Here is a 23155-nt window from a genome sequence, read left to right as displayed (position 1 = left end):
CATAATTTCCTTCCTTTTTAACGTTTGAGAACTTTAACTTTAGACTTTTTTTTTGCCAATTAACAGTAATCGAGATAGTTATTTACAGTGACAAATCTTGACATACAACCCAAATAGTTAATGTTAAATTAGTTGCAAGCTTTTTGAAAGGGTACATTTTGAATTTATCTTTTAAAATGGGGATGTGTGTTAATTGTATGAAAAGGACCTGATATAGGAGGTATGCAGTGTGATGGGATGGGGGGGGGGAGGGTGCATGAGGCATTGAATAGTTTTATATACACATACAAAACAAAAACACACAACTTCTGTTTATTTTAGTACAGTTTATTCCATTTGTACATATTAATATTTTTATATAATCAAAATTCTCCCAGTCTTCACAGTTGGAGTTATATATGTAATCAGTTAATCACTGCACTATAAAATAAAGTGATTATGAAAACTTGTTAGACATTTTTTTCACATAGATTTTATTTCCTTCAGGGTAATTCTTGGCACTGTTTCTAAAGCAGCTTGCGGGATCCCTAAAAGCATGCAAAAAGTTAAGGGAGAAGGAACAGCGGGGACAAATAACACTTTATAATCCAAACTCCTGCACACAGCCTCAGACCTTAACCTCTTCCCATCTATGGCTTCATGGGTAAAATGCTGGAAACGATGGATCCTTGTGTTAGTAAAATCCAAACAATAGAAATTGGCTGTCTGAGTGCAATTTGCTACATTACAACCCTTTCTGGCAGCCAAGGGGTTAAAGAAAGTGTTTTTTTTCCTCAAAAATGTCTTAAAGAGGTTGTTGCAGGGTCTTTTCTCTGTTGCAGGAGCATACGCAATGAGATGCTGCTCCTATGTAAAATAAACTTACCTAATTATCCATATAATACAGGTCTATAAAACATCTACAAATAGCTGCGGCCTGTAAACACTTTTTTTTTGCAAGGGGGGGGATTTAACTCGCACTTTTGTTATACGAGATATGCTTCTTGTTGCAATCCTGATCTTAACAGATGACCTTAAAATACAGAGGGTGCCAAAAGAGGGAGAAAAGATGGCGAGTAGGGAACATTAGCGGATATTTATCTAGTGCTTTTAACACAGGTTTACTTCCTTCATGAAACAGCAACTTAATAATTGGGTTAATATTGATCTCAAATGAAGACTTAGCAGAAACAGAAGGTCCTACAAGCAGCGCCTGGCTACTAATCTTGATCTAGCTCATATGCAGCAAGCAGACTGGGCCTCCTGTTTTCCATTTATCTTGATCAGTTAAAGAGATGTGCTCTAAATCTAATAACCCCAGTAAAAGTGGTAGAATAACAGGTGATCGCAGAAGAAGTAATCCCTGAGGAACACCACATTGCACTAAGCATTTTCAGTCCAAGAGTAATCCTTCAATATTAGGGTCTTTCAGAAAAATATTTGTGGTGCTGGTGAGCAAACTGTTTATCTGCCAAAATGGGCTAGGTTCCAAGAATCAAAGTGCTGCAGATATGGAAAGGGTTTCAAAGTCAAGGAACCAATGTGTACTGCCAGAGAAAGAAAGGGTTTATGCCACAGAGGGAATGTTACATTAGGTAGAGGTTATTATATGATCAGGAAAAACTCTATAGCAAGTTCAAAGTAGTGAGATCCTTAAGCACCACAAACCGGCCATATAGTTTTTTTTTTTTTTATTTAAAAATAAAATATCACACTAATTTAGAAACTTGGAATCATCGGCAAGTATATGTGGTTCTTGAGGACTGAACTTGTGAGTCACTGCAACAAGGTGTACTTTTCAGATGGTGGGAAAAGAGAAAAATGAAGCCCCTTGAAAAATCAGCAAAACACCAGAGATCAAGGGAAGAGAGAAAGCTCATATAACAAAATGTACAAAGTTTAAAGCGATTCCCAAGCTTTCCATTATACCATAGCACACAAAGCCACCAGAAGAAAAGGATGAAAACCCAAAAGAATATCAGGAGGAAAATTGGGCAGTCATGTTCACTTCCTTTCTTTCTTCTTTTCCTATAAATATATAAAATTATAATACAGTGAGATCATATTGTTCTCCAATACAATTTTAATTAAAACAGAATATATATTTTAAGTAAGAATCATCCTATACAAATAGAATACTTAAAAGGTTAATTATAGTGAAAAAAAAAAACATGCTCTATCACGGTCGACCCAGCAAACCTGTGTTTAACCCTTGCAAAGTACCACTTGGGAGCAACAGAGAACTGTTGTCCCCCAGAGCAGAAACCAAAACGGCCTCAATCAGCATAGTCATGTAACGGCGTCAGTTTCTGCTCTGGACCAACAGTTCTCTGCAGCTCCTAAATGGTACTTTAAACTTTGCAGGAGTTAAACGCATAGATTTGCAGGGTTGATAGTGATAAAATTGTGTGCACTAACAAATCCTATTTTTTTACTATAACATCCCTTTAATATTTTCTAGCACAAACAATTATTGAAAATAAAATACAAACCTTCTCATTCATAGCCAGGATTATCATTAGCTTCCTGAAGATGGTGATAAAATCCAAAAACAAATCCACACAGTGCCTATAAAATCGAATTAGACTTGGTTTAGTATAAAAGACAGTGGTGGGCAATTGCTGGATATGATTCATAAATCATGCATAAGCAGGCATTGGCACATTTATATGAACTTTATAAAGCCAGATATGACATTTAGAGCCATCCACACAATTTGTAGAAAAATCCAAGAATAGCCACAAAGTCTAGGAAGCATAGCTTCCAAATTCCTGAGATATTCAAATCCTCTGTCAAAGACTTTCCTTGGTGCTTTATACTCTTCTCTGGATTAAAAAACATGGTCTGATTTTCATCCCCCCCTTAAACACACATTTTGACTCTAATCTCTTTCACACATTTAACTGGGGTACCAAATATGCATTAAAAATACAGATAGCCCATTAAAGTGCATGTAAACTTTCAGGAATTAGTGCCCGGTTTTTAAATATACTATTAAAAACAGGGGCACTTTCATTCATGAAAGTTTACATTGCAGTGTTTTTGTTTCTTTTAACAAATACTTACCTTTTCCTGCAGCCAAGCTGGACCAGCGATCTCCCCCACACGGATCCTCTGTACCGACGTCAGCAATTACGAATCCGGCTTCCTCCAATCATGGCTCCTCACCCCAGAGCATCCATCTTGCGAGGTCACGCCGTGATTGGAGGAAGCTGGTGTAGTCATTGGTGACTTAAGTACAGAGGAGCTGCGGGTGGGGGATTGCTGATCCAGCTTTGCAGAAGAGAAAAGGTATTTGTAAAAAAATAAGCTGCAATGTAAACTTTCATGAATGAAAGTGCCCCTGTTTTTAATAGTATTTTTTAAAAACCGGGCACTAATTCATGAAAGGTTACACTCACTTTAAGTCCTTAGATCCTACATGAGCCCACATGAATACTCCTCCTTGCCAACTAAAGATTTAAGCAGTTACCGGTTAAAACCTGGCTGGTAAACCACTAATAAATGACTGGTAATTCTTCCTTTAATTGTAATCCAATTTGGTTTTAGTATCCACTCCCATTACTCTTTATTTCAAGGATATGCTTAAAGGGAAGGTCAAATCCAAAATAAACTTTCACAATTAAAATAGGGGATGACATTTTAAACAACTTTCCAATTTACTTTTTATCACCAATTTTGCTTTGTTCTCTTGGTATTCTTAGTTGAAAGCTAAACCTAGGAGGTTCATATGCTAATTTCTTAGACCTTGAAGGCCGCCTCTAATCTGAATGCATTTAGACAGTTTTTCACCACTAGAGAGCGTTAGTTCATGTCTTTCATATAGAGAACTTCAAGCTCACGCACATTAAGTTACCTAGGAGTGATCACTGAATGGCTAAAATGTAAGTGTCAAAAGAACTAAAATAAGGGGGCAGTTTGCAGGGCATAAATACAAGGTAATCACAGAGGTAAAATGTGTATTATTATAGCTGTTTATTATGCAAAACCGGGAAATGGGTAATAAAAAGGGATTATCTTTTTAAAGAACAAAAAATGCTTGTGTTAACCGTCCCTTTAAAAATAAGTCATCTCAGCCTCGTATTCCTTGCTATGAAAGCTTACCAAACACACACCATTTATGTGAAACGGTGTCATCATTTCTACATTATTCCATTGAAATGTTAGTCACAAATTGACTATCAATGAAACCTTCATATGGAGGATAAAAAAAGTATAAATAAAACCAACAAAATCAGTACTTACCAGACATAATCCTTGTCCCCATGTTCAGCTTTCTCAATAATAAGCTGAGTGTCAAACAAGACAAAACCACACATGACTAGGAGACCAATGTACATGTGCATCTAGAGCAAACAAGAAAATCAATGCATTAATATGATGGTACAAATCATAGGGATAAAAAGGTTTTATTTAGAGGAACACTAAAAACAAAACATTTATATTTCATGATTCAGAAAGAGCATGCAATTTTAAATAACTTTCCAATTCAGTTCCATTATCAAAACATGTACAATCTTTTTATATGCACATGGAGGGAAAATGTAATAAACTTGTCCAAAAAGGGAAAAAAAAAAATCAAAAAAAAAAAATCTAGTCATTTGAAATTCAGATTAAGAACTTTTGCATTGCCTTTTATTATGCATTTGTTGATTACGGTCCTTTAACCCCTTTCCCACCGTTAGGACAATCCAGACCCCATAATTGAAATAAAGCGTGATTTCAATTTTTTTTTATTTTTTTTTTAACTTATTTGTTTACATCGGAACTTTGTTCCAATTGTAACAAGTACAGGCAGGAAGGGGTTAATTTGACAGATACCTCAAGACTACATGGTTGTATTTTGAAATTAACCTAGTTCATTTAAGCCTTGATGAACATAGCCTCTGGGAACATTGTATTAGCTCTGCAGAATCTGTTGGCACACAACAAATGATAAAAATAAGCAAAATATTAACTGATCATGAAGCAGCACAAACAGATCAAGCAGTAGTACTATTACTGCTCAAGATGGAGCCAGTTTGAAACTTAAATAATTTACCTTCAAGCTCAAATATATTTGCTTAATAAATTAACTAGTTTTGATGAACCACTTACCCCTTTTCCTTCTCATTTAAAGTAATTTGAGTCCTCCTAGTTACCATGCAATACTGACAAGTTTTTCACAACAAAGAGACAGGTGCATTACTTACAAAAGTGAAACTTACGTGGGATTATTCTTCCAATCAAACTGATTAAATAGAAGGCCTTATAGTACTTGGAAGTTTGTAATCATTTATATATTAAATATTATGAAATATCTACTCTTCCAGGGTAATCTGGCATTCTTGTCATGTTTGATATCTGCCCTTTTTAAATTGCAGGCAGAGGGAGGAGTCACTGAGGGACGTTTAGTCAACATGCAGAGGAAAACGATATACACACTTCCACTTGCTTATTTACAGGTTAGATAATATGTAAATGCCTTGGTTCAAAACATCTATGGAAATCTACTAATATTGACACTATAGGAAACTTGTTTAAGCAAAGACAATTCTCCATCTCACCCATATATAAAATACTTACACAAAGCAAAAATTATTATACGGTTCAAACAATACAAAAGAGATGGAAAAAAATGAAAGTTAAGAGCCACTTTAGTCTTGGACTTATGAAAAACTCAAACTATTGCACAAAGCTTATTAATGTCCCAAAAACATAAAAACAAATGGGTCCCTATAGTTCAAAATCAAACTATTTGTATTTAACCCCTGCAAATGTTTAATTGTTAAAACATCACTCAAGAGTCACAGAAAATCAAGTCTGAAAGAAAAAAAAAAAAAAAAACTGTTGGTGAGCTGCAGCGGCAGTCACAAGCTGCACCGATTGCTGCACTGAGTGGGACTTTTATCTCTTTGCGGGAGTTAAAACAAAGAGCCAGATAAAAAGCTTGCCAGCACTGAGCAAAATTATTTTTTTAAGCATTATATTTAGTGTATCCTAAACATCAGAACCGTATATAGTGAAATAAAATGTCTATCAAGCATAAAATATGCCTCTCTATAATTGTTTGAGAGCTCATGCAGTACCGAGAAGACTTCTAAAGCTATCCACACTGTCAAGATTTTTTTAGATCAGGTCCATATAGTTAAAGCCTGAATAGTGCAAAAAACAGAATTTATGTTTACCTGATAAATTTCTTTCTCCAACGGTGTGTCCGGTCCACGGCTTCATCCTTACTTGTGGGATATTCTCTTCCCCTACAGGAAATGGCAAAGAGAGCACCCAGCAAGAGCTGTCCATATAGCCCCCCCTCTGGCTCCGCCCCCCAGTCATTCGACCGACGGTTAGGAGAAAAAGGAGAAACTATAGGGTGCCGTGGTGACTGTAGTGTATAAAGAAAGACATTTTTCAAACCTGATTAAAAACCAGGACGGGCCGTGGACCGGACACACCGTTGGAGAAAGAAATTTATCAGGTAAACATAAATTCTGTTTTCTCCAACATTGGTGTGTCCGGTCCACGGCTTCATCCTTACTTGTGGGAACCAATACCAAAGCTTTAGGACACGGATGAAGGGAGGGAGCAAACCAGGTTACCTAAACGGAAGGCACCACAGCTTGCAAAACCTTTCTCCCAAAAATAGTCTCCGAAGAAGCATAAGTATCGAATTTGTAAAATTTGGCAAAAGTATGCAGAGAAGACCAAGTCGCTGCCTTACAGATCTGATCAACAGAAGCCTCGTTCTTGAAAACCCATGTGGAAGCCACAGCTCTAGTAGAATGAGCTGTAATTTGTTCAGGAGGCTGCCGTCCGGCAGTCTCATAAGCCAATCGGATGATGCTTTTCAGTCAAAAAGAAAGAGAGGTAGCAGTAGCTTTCTGCCCTCTCCTCTTACCAGAATACACAACAAACAAGGATGATGTCTGCCTGAAATCCTTTGTTGCTTCTAAATAGAACTTTAAAGCATGGACCACATCTAGATTGTGTAACAAACGTTCCTTCTTTGAAACTGGATTCGGACACAGAGAAGGAACAACAATTTCCTGGTTAATATTCCTGTTGGAAACGACCTTTGGAAGAAAACCAGGCTTGGTACGTAAAAGTACCTTATCTGTATGGAATACCAGATAGGGAGAAGTACACTGCAAAGCAGATAATTCAGAAACTCTTCTAGCAGAAGAAATAGCAACCAAAAACAGAACTTTCCAAGATAGCAACTTAATATCTATGGAATGCATGGGTTCAAACGGAACCCCCTGAAGAACTGAAAGAACTAAATTTAGACTCCAAGGAGGAGTCATGCGTCTGTAGACAGGCTTGATTCTAACTAACGCCTGTACAAACGCCTGTACATCTGGCACTGCTGCCAGACGTTTGTGTAACAAAACAGACAGAGCAGATATCTGTCCTTTTAAGGAACTAGCTGACAAACCTTTATCCAGACCTTCTTGGAGAAAGGAAAGTATCCTAGGAATTTTAATTGGATTCACACCAACGGATATATTTTTGCCATATCTTATGGTAAATCTTCCTAGTTACAGGTTTTCTGGCTTGAACCAGAGTATCTATGACTGAATCTGAAAACCCACGCTTAGATAGAATCAAGCGTTCAATTTCCAAGCAGTCAGTTGGAGAGAGACTAGATTTGGATGTTCGAACGGACCTTGTACTAGAAGATCCTGCCTCAAAGGTAGCTTCCATGGTGGAGCCGATGACATATTCACCAAATCTGCATACCAAGTCCTGCGTGGCCACGCAGGGGCTATTAGAATCACAGAGGCCTGCTCCTGTTTGATCCTGGCTACAAGCCTGGGAAGGAGAGGGAACGGTGGAAACACATAAGCTAGGTTGAACGACCAAGGCGCCACTAATGCATCCACCAGTGTCGCCTTGGGATCCCTGGATCTGGACCCGTATCGAGGAACCTTGGCGTTCTGATGAGACGCCATCAGATCCATATCTGGAATGCCCCATAGTTGAGTTAACTGGGCAAAAACCTCCGGGTGGAGTTCCCACTCCCCCGGATGAAAAGTCTGACGACTCAAATAATCCGCCTCCCAGTTGTCCACTCCTGGGATGTGAATTGCAGATAGGTGGAAGGAGTGATCCTCCGCCCATTTGATGATCTTGGATACCTCTCTCATCGCTAAGGAACTCTTTGTTCCCCCCTGATGATTGATGTACGCTACAGTCGTCATTGACCCACTCTGGTCTGCGGAAACTCATGCCCTGAGACAGGTGATCGTGAGACAACCACCAGCGGATATAATCCCTGGTTACCTGGTCTACTTGAATCTGGGGAGACAAGTCTGCATAGTCCCCATTCCACTGATTGAGCATGCACAGTTGTAATGGTCTTCGATGAATTCGAGCAAAAGGAACTATGTCCATTGCTGCAACCATTAATCCTACTACTTCCATGCACTGAGCTATGGAAGGCTGAAGAATAGAGTGAAGAACTTGACAAGCGTTTAGAAGCTTTAACTTTCTGTCCTCTGTCAGGAAGATCTTCATTTCTACAGAATCTATTATTGTTCCCAAAAAGGGAACTCTTGTTGACGGGGACAGGGAACTCTTTTCTACGTTCACCTTCCACCCGTGAGATCTGAGAAAGGCTAGAACAATGTCTGTATGAGCCTTTGCTTTGGAAAGAGACGACGCTTGGATTAGAATGTCGTCTAGATAAGGTGCTACAGCAATGCCCCTCGGTCTTAAAACCGCTAAAAGGGACCCTAGCACCTTTGTGAAGATTCTGGGAGCAGTGGCTAAACCGAACGGAAGAACCACGAACTGGTAATGTTTGTCCATAAAGGCGAACCTCAGGAACTGATGATGATCTTTGTGGATTGGAATATGCAGGTATGCATCCTTTAAAGGGACACTGTTCCCAAAAATTTTCTTTCGTGATTCAGATTGAGCATGAAATTTTAAGCAACTTTCTAATTTACTCCTATTATCAAATTGTCTTAATTCTCTTGGTATCTTTATTTGAAATGCAAGAATGTAAGTTTAGATGCCGGCCCATTTTTGGTGAACAACCTGGGTTGTCCTTGCTGATTGGTGGATAAATTCATCCACCAATAAAAAAGTGCTGTCCAGAGTACTGAAACCAAATAAAAGCTTAGATGCCTTCTTTTTCAAATAATGATAGCAAGAGAACGAAAAAAAATTGATAATAGGAATAAATGAGAAAGTTGCTTAAAATGTCATGCTCAATCTGAATCACGAAAGAAATATTTTGGGTACAGTGTCCCTTTAAGTCCACGGTAGTCATATATTGACCCTCCTGGATTGTTGGTAAAATTGTCCGAATGGTTTCCATTTTGAATGATGGAACTCTGAGGAATTTGTTTAGAATTTTTAGATCCAGAATTGGCCTGAAAGTTCCCTCTTTTTTGGGAACTACAAACAGGTTTGAGTAAAAACCCAGACCTTGTTCCACTGTTGGAACTGGGTTTATCACTCCCATTTTTAATAGGTCTCCTACGCAATGTAAGAATGCCTGTCTCTTTATCTGGTCTGAAGATAAGCGAGACATGTGGAGCCTTCCCCTTGGAAGTTCCTTGAACTCTAGAAGATACCCCTGAGAGACTATTTCTAGTGCCCAGGGATCCGGAACGTCTCTTGCCCAAGCCTGAGCGAAGAGAGAAAGTCTGCCCCCAACTAGATCCGGTCCCGGATCGGGGGCTACCCCTTCATGCTGTCTTGGTAGCAGCAGCAGGCTTCTTGGCCTGTTTACCCTTGTTCCAGCCTTGAAATGGTTTCCATGCTGGTTTAGGCTGGGAAGAGTTGCCTTCTTGTCTGGAGGCCGCAGAGTTAGGATTCGGTCCGTTCCTGAAATTGCGAAAGGAACGAAAATTAGATTTGTTCTTAGCCTTGAAAGGCCTATCCTGTGTGAGGGCATGTCCCTTTCCACCAGTAATGTCTGAAATAATCTCTTTCAATACCGGCCCGAAAAGGGTCTTACCCTTGAAAGGAATATTAAGCAATTTATTCTTGGACGACACATCCGCCGACCAGGATTTTAGCCAAAGCGCTCTGCGCGCCACTATTGCAAAACCTGAATTTTTCGCCGCTAACTTAGCCAATCGGAAAGCGGCATCCAAAATAAAGGAATTAGCCAACTTTCGTGCGTGAATTCCGTCCATGTCTTCATCATATGGAGTCTCTTTTTGGAGCAAATTTTCTAGTTCCTCGAACCAAAAATACGCTGCCGTGGTGACAGGAATAATGCACGAGATTGGTTGAAGAAGGAAACCTTGTTGAACAAATATCTTTTTTAGCAATCCTTCCAATTTTTTATCCATAGGATCTTTAAAAGCGCAACTGTCCTCAATAGGAATAGTTGTGCGCTTAGCCAACGTTGACACTGCCCCCTCAACCTTAGGAACCGTTTGCCATGCGTCCCTTCTGGGGTCAACAATGGGGAACATTTTCTTGAATATAGGAGGTGGAACAAAAAGGTATACCTGGCTTTTCCCACTCCTTAGTCACTATGTCCGCCACCCGCTTGGGTATCGGAAAAGCATCAGCGTGCACTGGGACCTCTAAGAATTTGTCCATCTTGCACAATTTCTCTGGAATTGCCAAAGAATCACAGTCATCAAGAGTAGTTAGGACCTCCTTAAGCAGGGCGCGGAGATGTTCTAAATTAAATTTAAATGTTACGACATCAGTGTCTGCCTGCTGAGAAACTTTTCCTGAATCAGAAATTTCCTCCTCAGACAGACCCTCCCTCACTGCCAATTCAGATTGATGTGAGGGTATAACTGATAAATTGTCCTCAGCGCCAACCTGCTCATCTTCTGTATTTAAAACTGAGCTATCACGCTTTCTAGGGTAGGATGGCAGTTTGGATAACAGATTTGCTATATAATTATCCATTACTGCTGTTAATTGCTGCATAGTAACCAGCATTGGCGCGCTAGATGTACTAGGTATCGCCTGCGCAGGCAAAACTGGTGTTGACACAGAAGGAGAGGATGAAGAACCACTAACTTCATTAGAAGAATCATCTTGGGCAATCTTATTCAATGTGACAGTACTGTCCATACTTTGTTTGGACGCTATGACACAATTTGCGCATACATTAATAGGGGGAACCACCTTGGCTTTCATACACACAGAACATAAGTCATCTGAAGGTATAGACATGTTAGACAGAATTTGGCAGGCTAATAATGCAATAAAAGCGTTTTTAAAGAAAAGCGTTACTGTCCCTTTAAATAATAAACAGGCACACTTTATTTCTGATATTTTGAAAAACAATGAAGGCAATGTCCGATTTTTACAAAAATTTTTACCCCAGAGTCCTAATGCCTTGAAAGTATTGCACACCAAGTTTCAAGACTTTAACCCTTAAAATGAGCAAACTGGAGCTATTTGTTCAATTCAACAATTTTAGTACACAACAATCACTGCCACAGCCTTGCTGCGGCTCTTTACCTTCCCTGAGAGTTATTCAGCACTGAAATAAACCTTCCTGAGTCCGTTTATGTAGCCACAGGACCCCTCACATGAAGCTGCATGCAATGCCATGGAAGTAAACTGCTCAATTGAGGCGCGAAAACGGGGCCTCCTTCCTCTGCATACCAGAGTGAAGGGGCCTTTCTGACTAAAATAGTAGTCTAACTAAATGCCAGGCGAATAAAAACGTTCCCAAAAGTGCTTTTAAGTACACAAAACACTCTAAAAGCCATCTAAATATGAAATAAATCAATCGATTTAGCCCACAATAGTGTCAACCAGTATAGAGCCCATTAATAAGCCTTAATCTGTTATGAGTCTAAGAAAATGGCTTACTTACCCCCTAAGGAAAAACTGACAGTCTTCTAGCATTAACATGTCTTGTTAGAAATATGACTGATCATACCTGCAGCAGATAAGCCTGCAAACTGTTCCCCCCAACTGAAGTTCTCTGGTTTCAACAGCCCTGCGTGGGAACAGCAATAGATTTTAGTTACTACTGCTAAAATCATATTCCTCTTTAACAGAAATCTTCTTCATTTTCTGTTGTAGAGTAAATAGTACAAACCGGCACTATTTTAAAATAACAAACTCTTGATAGAAGAAATAAAAAACTACAACTAACACCACATACTCTTTACCATCCCCGTGGAGATGCTACTTGTTCAGAGCGGCAAAGAGAATGACTGGGGGCGGAGTCAGAGGGGCAGGGCCGCCATCAGGGGGTGACAGGGGTGACTCCTGTCAGGGGCCCAATGGGCTAGGGGGGCCCCATGAGGCAAGAACTAAAAAAAAAAAAAAAAAAAAAAAAAAAAAAAAAAAATTTTTTTTTTTTTTAATTTTGGCAGCCACCAGTGGGTACTACAGCAGAGTGCTAATTGAGCATGAGAAATGTTATTACAATGAGTAAAGTATTAGCATTTGAGAGGATTTCTGAGTGTGCACTAAACCACTATGCACAGTGTGAGACAGACTTGGCACTTTGTTTGTAGAGTGTGTGACTGAGTTAGACGGCTGATCACTTTCATTTGCAGAGGAGGTAGGAATTACTTAGCAAATGTTTTTTATTTCTTTGTGCAATTTAAAATTGTAACTTCAGTGTGGTAGTAGTTGTATGGTGGGGACAGGGGTCCATAAAAACACATTTTTTTAGCAGCAGTGTATTTATGATTATTTGACAATGCTGTAGAAATTCTATATTTAAAACCATGCAGAAATGTTTCCTCCTCAATACACAAATGATATATATTACATTCCAGTTTACTGCCCCTTTATGCAAGGACATTCCAGATACAAGGAGGCATTTTATCTAAGTTTTTTACATCTGCATAACATGTTATACTCTCAGACTAAGATTGCTCAGTGTTGGAAATGAGACAGGTTAACTTAAAACTGTTCAGTTTACTCTACAGCTGACTTAATTTTGAAATGCATACCAACAATCTTAAATCCTGCATTTAACCAGATCTAATGGCATGAGTACCACAGCTTATGGTTCCACCAAGACCATATAGAGTACAGCATTTTCTAAATCCACAAGTACAGCTGACAGATGGGAACATTTGTACACTATATTTGAAGTGGTGCTCTTGGTTGGGGAAAATGGAGAAAATATCAAACAAACATATGTCAACCTTTTAAAAATACTTTTCTTCATCTAGCCATCTACCCAGATCATTAATGTACAATTTTGAATTCACAGAATTATTTTTGTTTGCACATTTACAAATACGATTCTTTAAAAAGTGATCTCTTAATTTCTGCATTTTTTTATCATGCATGTCACACACTTTTGATTTAGGGGATGCAAGGTGCATAAATGTTTCCTACTGTGAGTGTTTCTGTGGGTGTCTGTGTTTATGTCTTTGTGCTTTTGTTTGTGTCTCTATGAGTGTGTATGTATTTTTTTCTGTTGGTATCTCTGTGAGGGTGGGTGTGTATGTCTTTGTGCATTTTCTGTGGATGTCTGTGAGGGTGTGTGCATATGTCTTTGAGCTTTTTCTATGGGTGTCTCTGTGAGGGTGGGCGTGTGTTTGTCTGTGTATTTTATATGGATGCCTCTGTGAGGGTGGGTGTGGATGTCTCTGTGAGGGTGTGTGTGTGTGTGTGTGTATGTCTGTCTGTGTTTTCTGTGGATGTCTCTGTGAGGGTGTGTATTTTCTGTGGGTGTCTCTGTGAGGGTGTGTGTATGTCTTTATGTGTTTTCTGTGGATGTCTCAGTGAGGGTGTGTATGTATGTCTTTCTGTGTTTTTTGTGGGTGTGTGTGTGTGTGTGTGTGTGTGTGTGTATGTCTTTGTGTGTTTTCTGAGGCTGTCTCTGTTGGTGTTTCCTTGGGTGTATGTGCAAGTTTGAGTTTGTGTGTGTGTGTGTCCATTGTCTGTTCATTTTTAGGACATTTTGATCTTACTACTGATTATTCACATCTTTCTACAGACTTTGAGACTAATGAGACCTTTCCGGAAGTCACCAATCTACCATTTAACCTTTAAATTATTGTTTAGGCAGTTCAGGGCCCTTCCTTTCAGCCACTGCATGCTGTTGTCATCATTTACTTGGTATCTTCCTTTACAAAAAGATAATCAGAACTCCATATTTTGTTTTCTAAATCTCCTTTTTTTTTTACAAAACTGTAGTTTACCTCATTACTTGTCAGGTCAATGTAAACCAGTGCTAAGTGTCTGTTTGGGTGTCTGTGTCTGAGTTTCTTTGCGTGTTTGCTAGAGTGTCTATATGTGAATTGTTATGTGTGAGTGTGTGTGTGTTTCAGTGTATGTTACTACCTTTACAACATTTCCAAGTTTAAATAGACACTTAAGAATAAAGTGCATATACGTTTTAGTCACTTGGTCAAAAATTGCACATGTCAAAGGAGGGGGGGGGGCCCTGATCAATGGTTCAGTCAGGGGCCCAAAAATTTCTAGTGGCGGCCCTGCAGAGGGGGGCTATATGGACAGCTCTTGCTGGGTGCTCTCTTTGCCATTTCCTGTAGGGGAAGAGAATATCCCACAAGTAAGGATGAAGCCGTGGACCGGACACACCAATGTTGGAGAAATGACATGAACAAATTAGTGTGTAATTTTTTAACTTGAATGTCCCTACAAACGTGTTTGTGTGTGTACAACAAATACGTACTGCGATAACCTATTAGTTGTACTATTTTAAAACAAATATCTTTTTCTCTTGTAAAAATATATATGGTCCAATAATGTAAGAGTAAGAATCCATCCCCTGATGTTTTGTGTGTGTTTTCTCCCTACTCTATTACCAGGTATGATGACTACGTTAAGGACTTCCTAAGGCTAGTAAAAAACGAAATTTATGCTTACCCGATAAATGTATTTATTTCTTGCCACGGGGAGTCCACGGATCATCTCTAATTACTATTGGGAATATCACTCCTGGCCAGCAGGAGGAGGCAAAGAGCACCACAGCAAATCTGTTTAAGTATCACCTCCCTTCCCTCCAATCACAGTCATTCGACCGAAGGAAAGAGAGAAAAAGGAAGTAACACAAGGTGCAGAGGTTTATATAACAAAGAAACTGCCTGTAAAAATATAGGGCGGGCCATGGACTCACTGTGTCAAGAAATAAATTTATCAGGTAAGCATAAATTTTGTTTTCTTTCTAATGACACGGTGAGTCCACGGATCATCTCTAATTACTATTGGGAATCAATACCCAAGCTAGAGGACACAGATAAGGGAGGGACAAGACAGGGAACCTAAACAGAAGGCACCACTGCTTGAACAACCTCTCTCCCCAAATAAGCCTCAGCTGAGGCAAAAGTATAAAATTTATAGAATTTTGAAAAAGTGTGTCCCTTTTTAGAAAATTTAATTCAGCACTTACCTTAATGTAAATCTGACTGGCAGCAGGGCAGCTCACTAGGTTTGAGAGGCATTCTCCCTCACATGGACCTGTGGGGAAAAAAAAGAGACTGAGTAATCTTACTCAGGCTTTCCTGTTAGGGCAGCAAAACTATTTGGGAGGCACAGTGAGGATTATACCCCACAAGTTCCCAAGTGCTTAAAAGCCACCACTGCTCTACTGAAGAGACTGATGTGGGCTACGGCTACACCCCAGGGAAGGAGCAGAACAAACTTGCTCTGCTGTAAAATAAAAGAATCTTGATTGAAGAATCTTCTTTCAGACACCTAAACTTTATCACCTCCATGCTTTTAACGTAGGCAAAGAGAATGACTGGGGTTGGAGGGAAGGGAGGTGATATTTAACAGCTTTGCTGTGGTGCTCTTTGCCTCTTCCTGCTGGCCAGGAATGATATTACCAATAGTAATTAGAGATGATCCGTGGACTCACTGTGTCATTAGAAAGAAATATTAATTTACTGAATTAGACAGGGAAAGGAAAACACAACAGAAATTGACTCTTTCTAGCCAACAACTCTTAGCTTTTTCTGCTGTAGAATACAGTAAGTGATTTTATCCAGGTTTACAAAGTCTTGCTTTACAGGAGTATCCCCCTCCAAAATAAAAACAACTTACTTTGAAAAGCAAAACAGATCCAAAAAACATATTCGCCAAGGAAGAAAGAAGAAGTATGCTCAAAGCAGACATCAGGGCACCTGAGAACAAATGGATAATATTAGCAAGAAGAAAGCATTACTCTGATAACCTGCAGAAGTATGAATTATCCATGGTTAGGCGAGGAGGGGGATATAAAACGTACCTCCCAGGAACAGAAAACTACGTCTCCGAGCATACAGGGCACTGAGAGAGAAGCAGGTGAAGATGGCAGCGGTGCCAAGGAAGGCAGTAGGGATGATGCTGAAAAAAAAATAAAAAAATACTGCATTAGATAACGACATAAAGAGACACACAAAAAAAACATTATACAAAGAAATACATACCTAGGATTAACAGCTATGCAGAGATTTAATGCAGGACCCAAACCAACACCTATTTAAAAAAAAAAAAATTTAAAAAAAAATTAAAAATAAAACAAAACCATTAAGCATATCTGGCTCATTCAGCAACATACATCAGGTTTGTAGCAGGACTTTTTTTTTTTATAAACACAGGAATGAAGTTTCAATGTAAACACTTGCTTGAAAATAAATAAAAATCATGCAATAGTCAATGAAATCACGTGATTTCAAGGCCAGGATAAGATCATGGAGGACTGTGTACCCTGATAGGCATGCCCCCCCCCCCCCCAGTCCGATTCTTGCTTGCGTCAAAGGGGAAGGCTGCAGGACACCATATAAGGTAGGATGTTGCATGCCATCCTAACAGCATTAAAGCCCAGTGCTGATAGGATGGCATGGAACATCCTAATGGTGTGAAGGGGTTTATTTGCAGAAATAAAAGTATAAAACACATTAGCACCACTAGGGGGTGTGTGTGTGTAAGACCTTGCTTCTATCTTTTGTTAAAAAGGGTCTTTTAATAAAAAAAAATAAAAAAAAAAAATGATATATATATATATATATATATATATAGATATATATATATATATATATATATATATATATATATATATATATATATATATATATATATATATATATATATATATATATATATATATATATATATATATATTTTATTTTATTTTTTATAATTTTTTTTTTATTTAAGTGTCATCTTTATTACATTTTTAAATAAAGTAACTAAAACAAAAAGAAAATAAATATACATAATATAGCGCAATCTATACAATGGAGAGAGAAGTTTACACTGAGCAAACAAATTAGCATTTGGAAAATTTCGGAACATTAAGCCACAGCTTATGAAAGTTTAGATACATGATATAAAGAATACTGAGAAAAGGAAAATTATATATTAAAAATAAAATAAAAAATATTATATTATATGATAAGAAAGGGAAGGGGATATTAGAGAATACATTAAATAGCCAAACACAGGAACCGTGTTTCCAAATCTTGGAATAGTCCTGATATAGATTTATTGCCACAGACCAATAGCTGATTAAGTTAAGGATCATGAACAACAACAAGGCGGGGGGGGGGGGGGGGGGTTGGGGGAAGAGAAGCATCATCAGTGGCAGTGATCTTAGTATAACTCGTCGGGCCACATACCTCAGCAATTTAATTTTTAAAATTAAAGCTTTGTTTTAGAATTTAGCGATCAGGTCCATGTAAAAAAAAAAAAAAAAGCAAAAAATAAAAAAAGAATCTTGTTTCCCTTTCAAATTGTAATGGGCTCTAAGAAGAGAGTGTAAGAAACCTGATTTTAAACACTTAGCACAATTTGACATTAGTTTAACGAGCGTTAAGTTCTATCTGCAATGTATCTGGATATTACCACACATCATGTTGGAGTGAGTACCATTTGCATAGCATTAATCCCAGAGGACCAGTAAGTTTTAATGATTTTACATTCCCACCAGATATTTAGGAGGGAGCTGTCCTTGCCATAACCTCTCAAGGTTTATACATACCACAAACCTCACTTTTATATAAATCTTTGCATACGCCGTTCAAAAAATTAAATAAAAAAACCCCAAAAAAACAGCTTAGGGTTATTTCTATACGGAACAAGCCAACTTCTTATTTATAGGACAAACATTTTTAAGATCCCACAGCCATTTCTTTTGCACTTAGATGATTAACATACTTGGGGTGTGAGATAGTGATTAATTTATTCTAAACAACTAAATCTACATAACTACTTTAAAAAATGTCTGGAAGGGAATACATTGACTGCATTTGAGGAGTGTAAATGTTACTAGGCAAATAAGTGACAAGTTATTATACTATGGCTATAAAATGGAGTATACGCTTCTATATAATGTTGAAGCACAAGCCCAATCCGGATTCTTCTTTTTTTTAAAAAAAAAAAAGAATTAATTGTCCCTAATAAGAAACACTAATTCTATTAAGAACATAGATTTTTCAGCAGAGTACAAATGTGGCCACTCAGTTTAAATATACAAATAACTGGAAATCGCCAATACCTCATCATAAGGTAATTAAATGCAAGTATCTTGAGGACTATAAAAGTCAATTTAAATCTAGGGCTATAGATAAATGTAGTCCTAGATATATAATTTATCGAAATAGGAAAACTGCACTCTTAAAGCAAGGCTTTCCAGATGCCGGTTTCTAATAAAACATAAAAATTTTTGTAAATTAAAAACACAGGATCCAAGTAAAATTATAAACAAACATCACAAGTGGACACTTGTAGCAAGCTATACGTGTTTCCGGCTCCTCCCAGCTGACAAATGTGGCCGCTCAGTGTGTGTGAGTGTGTGAAAAAAAAAACAAACAAAAAAAAAAAAAACAGAACAACTTTGGAAACCGCCAATACCTCATCATTAGGTAATTAAATGTAAGATTTATGTACCTTGAGGACCATAAAAGGTCAGTTTAAATATAGGGCTATAGATGAATATAGACCTAGATATAGAATTTATATCTAGTACTACATAGTTCGCACAACACTCACATCAAACCAGAAAAAAAAAAAAAAAAAAAAAAAAAACCACTACAAGAAAAAAGTATTTGGTACTTACCAGAAAAGAAAGCAAATCCAGCCAAGATAGCCAAGCGTTTCTTCTCATTCTCAGGGCTGTGGGGAGTGAACATGAGCCACATCATCATGCCCAGTGAGCCTATGACAGACAGAAAACTGCCCTACAGAAAGAAGCAGAAATCAGGATGGAATTGTGACTAAATGAAAATGGCAGCCCTAACCATGCTCTTTTCTTACATACAGTATAATACAGAATGGAACAAGTAGCATATGGCAGACTAAAAATAGGCCATTTTAATTAAAAATCCATTTTGCATGTTAAATGAGCTTTTGTTTCTACTTAATGTAAGCAGAGTTTTACCTTATATCAGCAAAATGGTTTACTTGGGGTGCCCTGCTGCAATTTGAGGACCTTAACACCCCCCCCCCAGAATGGTGGTTTAATGCGAGCAAGTGTATAGAAGTAGAATGCAAAAAAAGATTAGGAAATAAATGGAGGGGGGGGGGGGGAAAGCTAACACAATTATGATTAAGTAAAAAAACAATTTTAAATTTGCTCACCTGCATGAATCTGAGGACCACATTCACATAGGCGCCTGCAGAAGCAATCAACATACAGATTGCAAAACTGGAATATACCCGCTTCAGGTGCTGCTGTGTTGATTGAGAACTGAAAAATAAAAAAGGTGCTATGAAACAGATCACCTTATATGGAAAGGACATATGGGGGACCAGAAAGAAAAGAAAAAAACACCTCTTGTAAGCTGTTCTAAAACCTTTAATTTAAAAAAAAAAAAAAAAGTGCTACGTTGTGAAACAAGTTTTTTTCCCCTATCAAAGTTGGTAAGAGTCCACGAGACATTACTCTTTTTCCCAAAACTCCAAGAGCCCTTAAAAACCATCCCACCTCACTGGTAAACCAGTCTTCTCTTTGTCTGCACAGGAGGCAGGTGAAGAATGGGGGTGCTCCAGATAATTCTTCTGTGAAAGGGCTCTTCAGACTCTGTTTGGACAGAGGGAAGCTTATGGAGAATGGGGTAGACACACAATTACACACCGTGTAAGTTAGTCATAGGCCTATTACTAACTCATGGTTAGAGTGTCTGTTAATTTGCGTGCATGTGCATATAGAGTAGGACTTTTTATTGTACTGGAAGTGTGCATGCCAGCTTTTTAGTGTGCTTTGGTTTTACACGCGCCTCGACTGTTGTGCTGTATATGCTAATTAGTCTTTCCCCTCTGCGTTATCGTGTTGTATCAGGTTAGCATTCATCACTTCTTCCCCAAGCACTCCTTTGTTTGCTTTGGCCTTGTCTGGTGGAGGGGGTAAGGTTTTATATACTGTCAAAAGCTGCTTATTTGGGTGTAAGGTTCTGTGCCTATGTGTTTTTCTGCCTATATTCCTTAACTGATTTTTATGTTTTATAGCCTTGTTAATTTGTGAAACAATATTAAATTGCATTTTTAGAGGGTTCTCAAGTTTAGGCCTATTTTTTCCATAAATCGAGCATACTAGTTTTGTCTCCACTACTACCACTAGTTTGAATTTTAGTTACTTTATAAGCCAGATCCTCAACTTTTTACTACGGACATGAAGTGTTTTTTTTTTTTGCAAGCTTGTTGATGTAAAACCCCCTGCTCAGCTTTGCATTTCTTGTATGGATCATTTAATGCATTCTATATCAGACCAATGCTGCACTTGCTTTAAAAAAAAGTATCTGTCCTCCCTGACAGTTGTCAGCTTTTTCAGTTTCCTTTCTCAAGAAATTTGCTATGCTTCCTGACAGTTTTGTTCCAGCTTTTGTCAGGATCAAGCCAGTGTAAAATCAATGTCCCTTCCTTGGAATCTTAAATTAGGTTTCAAGAATTTTGCAGGTTGCTTTTTTTTAGCCTATGCACTATTTGGATATTCAGCTGTTACCTTGGGTTTTGTTTCTTTTAGAACTTGCTGCCGTTAGAACTTTTTTTTTGCCTGTTCTTTCCTGTGGTCCCCCTTGTCTGGTTTGCCATCAGAATAAGGCAAATTTTGGAGTTAATTTGATTTCCTGCCTTAAGGGGGTCTCTAAACATTTTTTTTTACAAGTAGTTTGTTGCTCTTTTTGGTCTAATCCAAAATATTCTATGGAGAGGCTTCTTCATATTTTGGATGTTACGGCTTTGAAATTCTAATTTGCAGGCTTCTAGGAATTTGTGTGTTCTTTTTTTACTGGTTTTAGAAGGGGTCAGATGTCAGTGGTTTTGTTGGCTTCCTGTTTAAGCTTTTGATTCATAAAGGTTTTTTGTTGGTTTTTTTTTAGGTGGGTTAGCCTCCTCATAAATATCTTACTGCCCAATATACTAGGTCAGTTGCTCTTTCCTTGTTTTCTTTTTTTTTTGTTTTTTTTTAGAATGGAGGCTTCTGTTCAAATTTGCAAGGTAGCTACTTGGGTATAGACCAGTGTTCCCTCAAAGGCCATTTTTATGAGCATCCCAGCAACGTTGCCTATCAGATAGCTTATGTGCTTTCCAAACTGAAGACTGCGTATTTGAGAAGTTATGTGTTCTGGCTCTTTTCAAGATTCTTCCTTTTTGATCTTTCTTTTTCTAAAGTGGCTTTTGGTAGTAAAGTCCTTAAAGCAGTAGTTTGAGGATTTTGTTTTGATAAAAATAAAAAAATTTAAAAAAAAAAACCACACACACACTTGACGGTTTTGAGAGATTATATATATATATATATATATATATATATATATATATATATATTACACATTATGCATACACAACGTGTAAAGTGAAAAGTCCAGTTTATCCTGGGGTTAACTGGGTAAACCTGACATTACCCATATGGCTGTGGGTAAAGCCCGATATAATGTAATTCTCCCATCTACAGTTTTTTTGGCCTCTGCCTCACCGATCCTCTGGCATCAACCCCCTTGAATCCCCAGGTGGAGGGAAAAAAAAAAAAAAAAGATAGTGAAGATGTGTGAACTTCAGTACATCTTATATATGTTTGATGCGGTGACTTGATGTACTATGAGAAGACTTATGTTACATTGGGCTTTACCCACAGCAGCTTTGGGTAATGTCTCCAGCTCACATTTCTCATGGGCTACACAGTTTGGGTATTCGTGTCTCAGGAGTAATGGCTCATGGACTCTCGTCACTTATGAAAGAAAATATAAATGTATGCTTACCTGATAAATTAATTTAATTCATGGTGGTGAGAGTTGACTAGACCCACCCATTTTTTTGCAAGATTTGAACTATATATTTTCTGGTGGCTAAGTGTGCACTGCTTTTTTACTGGATCTTGTCCTTTCCTAACTTTTTCTTTACCAGTGAGGTAGGAGGCGTTTTAAGGTCTCAGAGGTTTGGGAATCTTTGCCTTCTCCTAGTGGCCAGGAGTGGAATTCCCAGGAGTAATGGCTCGTGGACTCTCACCACCATGAAAGAAATGAATTGGGTATGCATACATTTTTTTTGGTTGACTCATTTCACATAAAAAACATAATTTATGCTTACCTGATAAATTCCTTTCTTCTGTTGTGTGATCAGTCCACGGGTCATCATTACTTCTGGGATATTATCTGCTCCCCTACAGGAAGTGCAAGAGGATTCACCCAGCAGAGTTGCTATATAGCTCCTCCCCTCTACGTCACCTCCAGTCATTCGACCAAAGACCAACGAGAAAGGAGAAGCCAAGGGTGTAGTGGTGACTGAATTATAATTTAAAAAATATGTACCTGCCTTAAAAAACAGGGCGGGCCGTGGACTGATCACACAACAGAAGAAAGGAATTTATCAGGTAAGCATAAATTATGTTTTCTTCTGTTATGTGTGATCAGTCCACGGGTCATCATTACTTCTGGGATACCAATACCAAAGCAAAAGTACACGGATGACGGGAGGGATAGGCAGGCTCATTATACAGAAGGAACCACTGCCTGAAGAACCTTTCTCCCAAAAATAGCCTCCGAAGAAGCAAAAGTGTCAAATTTGTAAAATTTGGAAAAAGTATGAAGCGAAGACCAAGTTGCAGCCTTGCAAATCTGTTCAACAGAGGCCTCATTCTTAAAGGCCCAAGTGGAAGCCACAGCTCTAGTGGAGTGAGCTGTAATTCTTTCAGGAGGCTGCTGTCCAGCAGTCTCATAGGCTAAACGTATTATGCTACGAAGCCAAAAAGAGAGAGAGGTAGCAGAAGCTTTTTGACCTCTCCTCTGTCCAGAATAAACGACAAACAGGGAAGAAGTTTGGCGAAAATCTTTAGTTGCCTGCAAGTAGAACTTGAGGG

At 38.3% G+C, this 23155-nt stretch overlaps 1 protein-coding gene across 3 annotated transcripts in view; it reads right to left on the bottom strand.

Annotated features, from left to right (window-relative positions):
- Positions 1-306: 306 nt before the first annotated feature.
- TMBIM6 (transmembrane BAX inhibitor motif containing 6) overlaps positions 307-23155 on the bottom strand; it is a 37121-nt gene continuing 14272 nt past the window's right edge. For all 3 annotated transcript variants that reach the window (XM_053708044.1, XM_053708042.1, XM_053708045.1), the window contains exons 3-10: positions 19447-19555; positions 18926-19046; positions 16296-16344; positions 16115-16212; positions 15931-16010; positions 4225-4325; positions 2472-2547; positions 307-2007 (exon numbers count right to left, since the gene is read on the bottom strand). In XM_053708044.1, coding sequence (XP_053564019.1) covers positions 1984-2007; positions 2472-2547; positions 4225-4325; positions 15931-16010; positions 16115-16212; positions 16296-16344; positions 18926-19046; positions 19447-19555 — 658 coding nt within the window. In that variant the 3' untranslated portion in view covers positions 307-1983. The remainder of the gene's footprint in view (positions 2008-2471; positions 2548-4224; positions 4326-15930; positions 16011-16114; positions 16213-16295; positions 16345-18925; positions 19047-19446; positions 19556-23155) is intronic.

This window comes from Bombina bombina, chromosome 3, assembly GCF_027579735.1.
Source record: "Bombina bombina isolate aBomBom1 chromosome 3, aBomBom1.pri, whole genome shotgun sequence".
Lineage (NCBI taxonomy): Eukaryota > Metazoa > Chordata > Amphibia > Anura > Bombinatoridae > Bombina > Bombina bombina.
The sequence above is the reverse complement of the archived record's forward strand: the minus strand, read 5'-3'. Positions and strand labels throughout refer to the sequence as shown.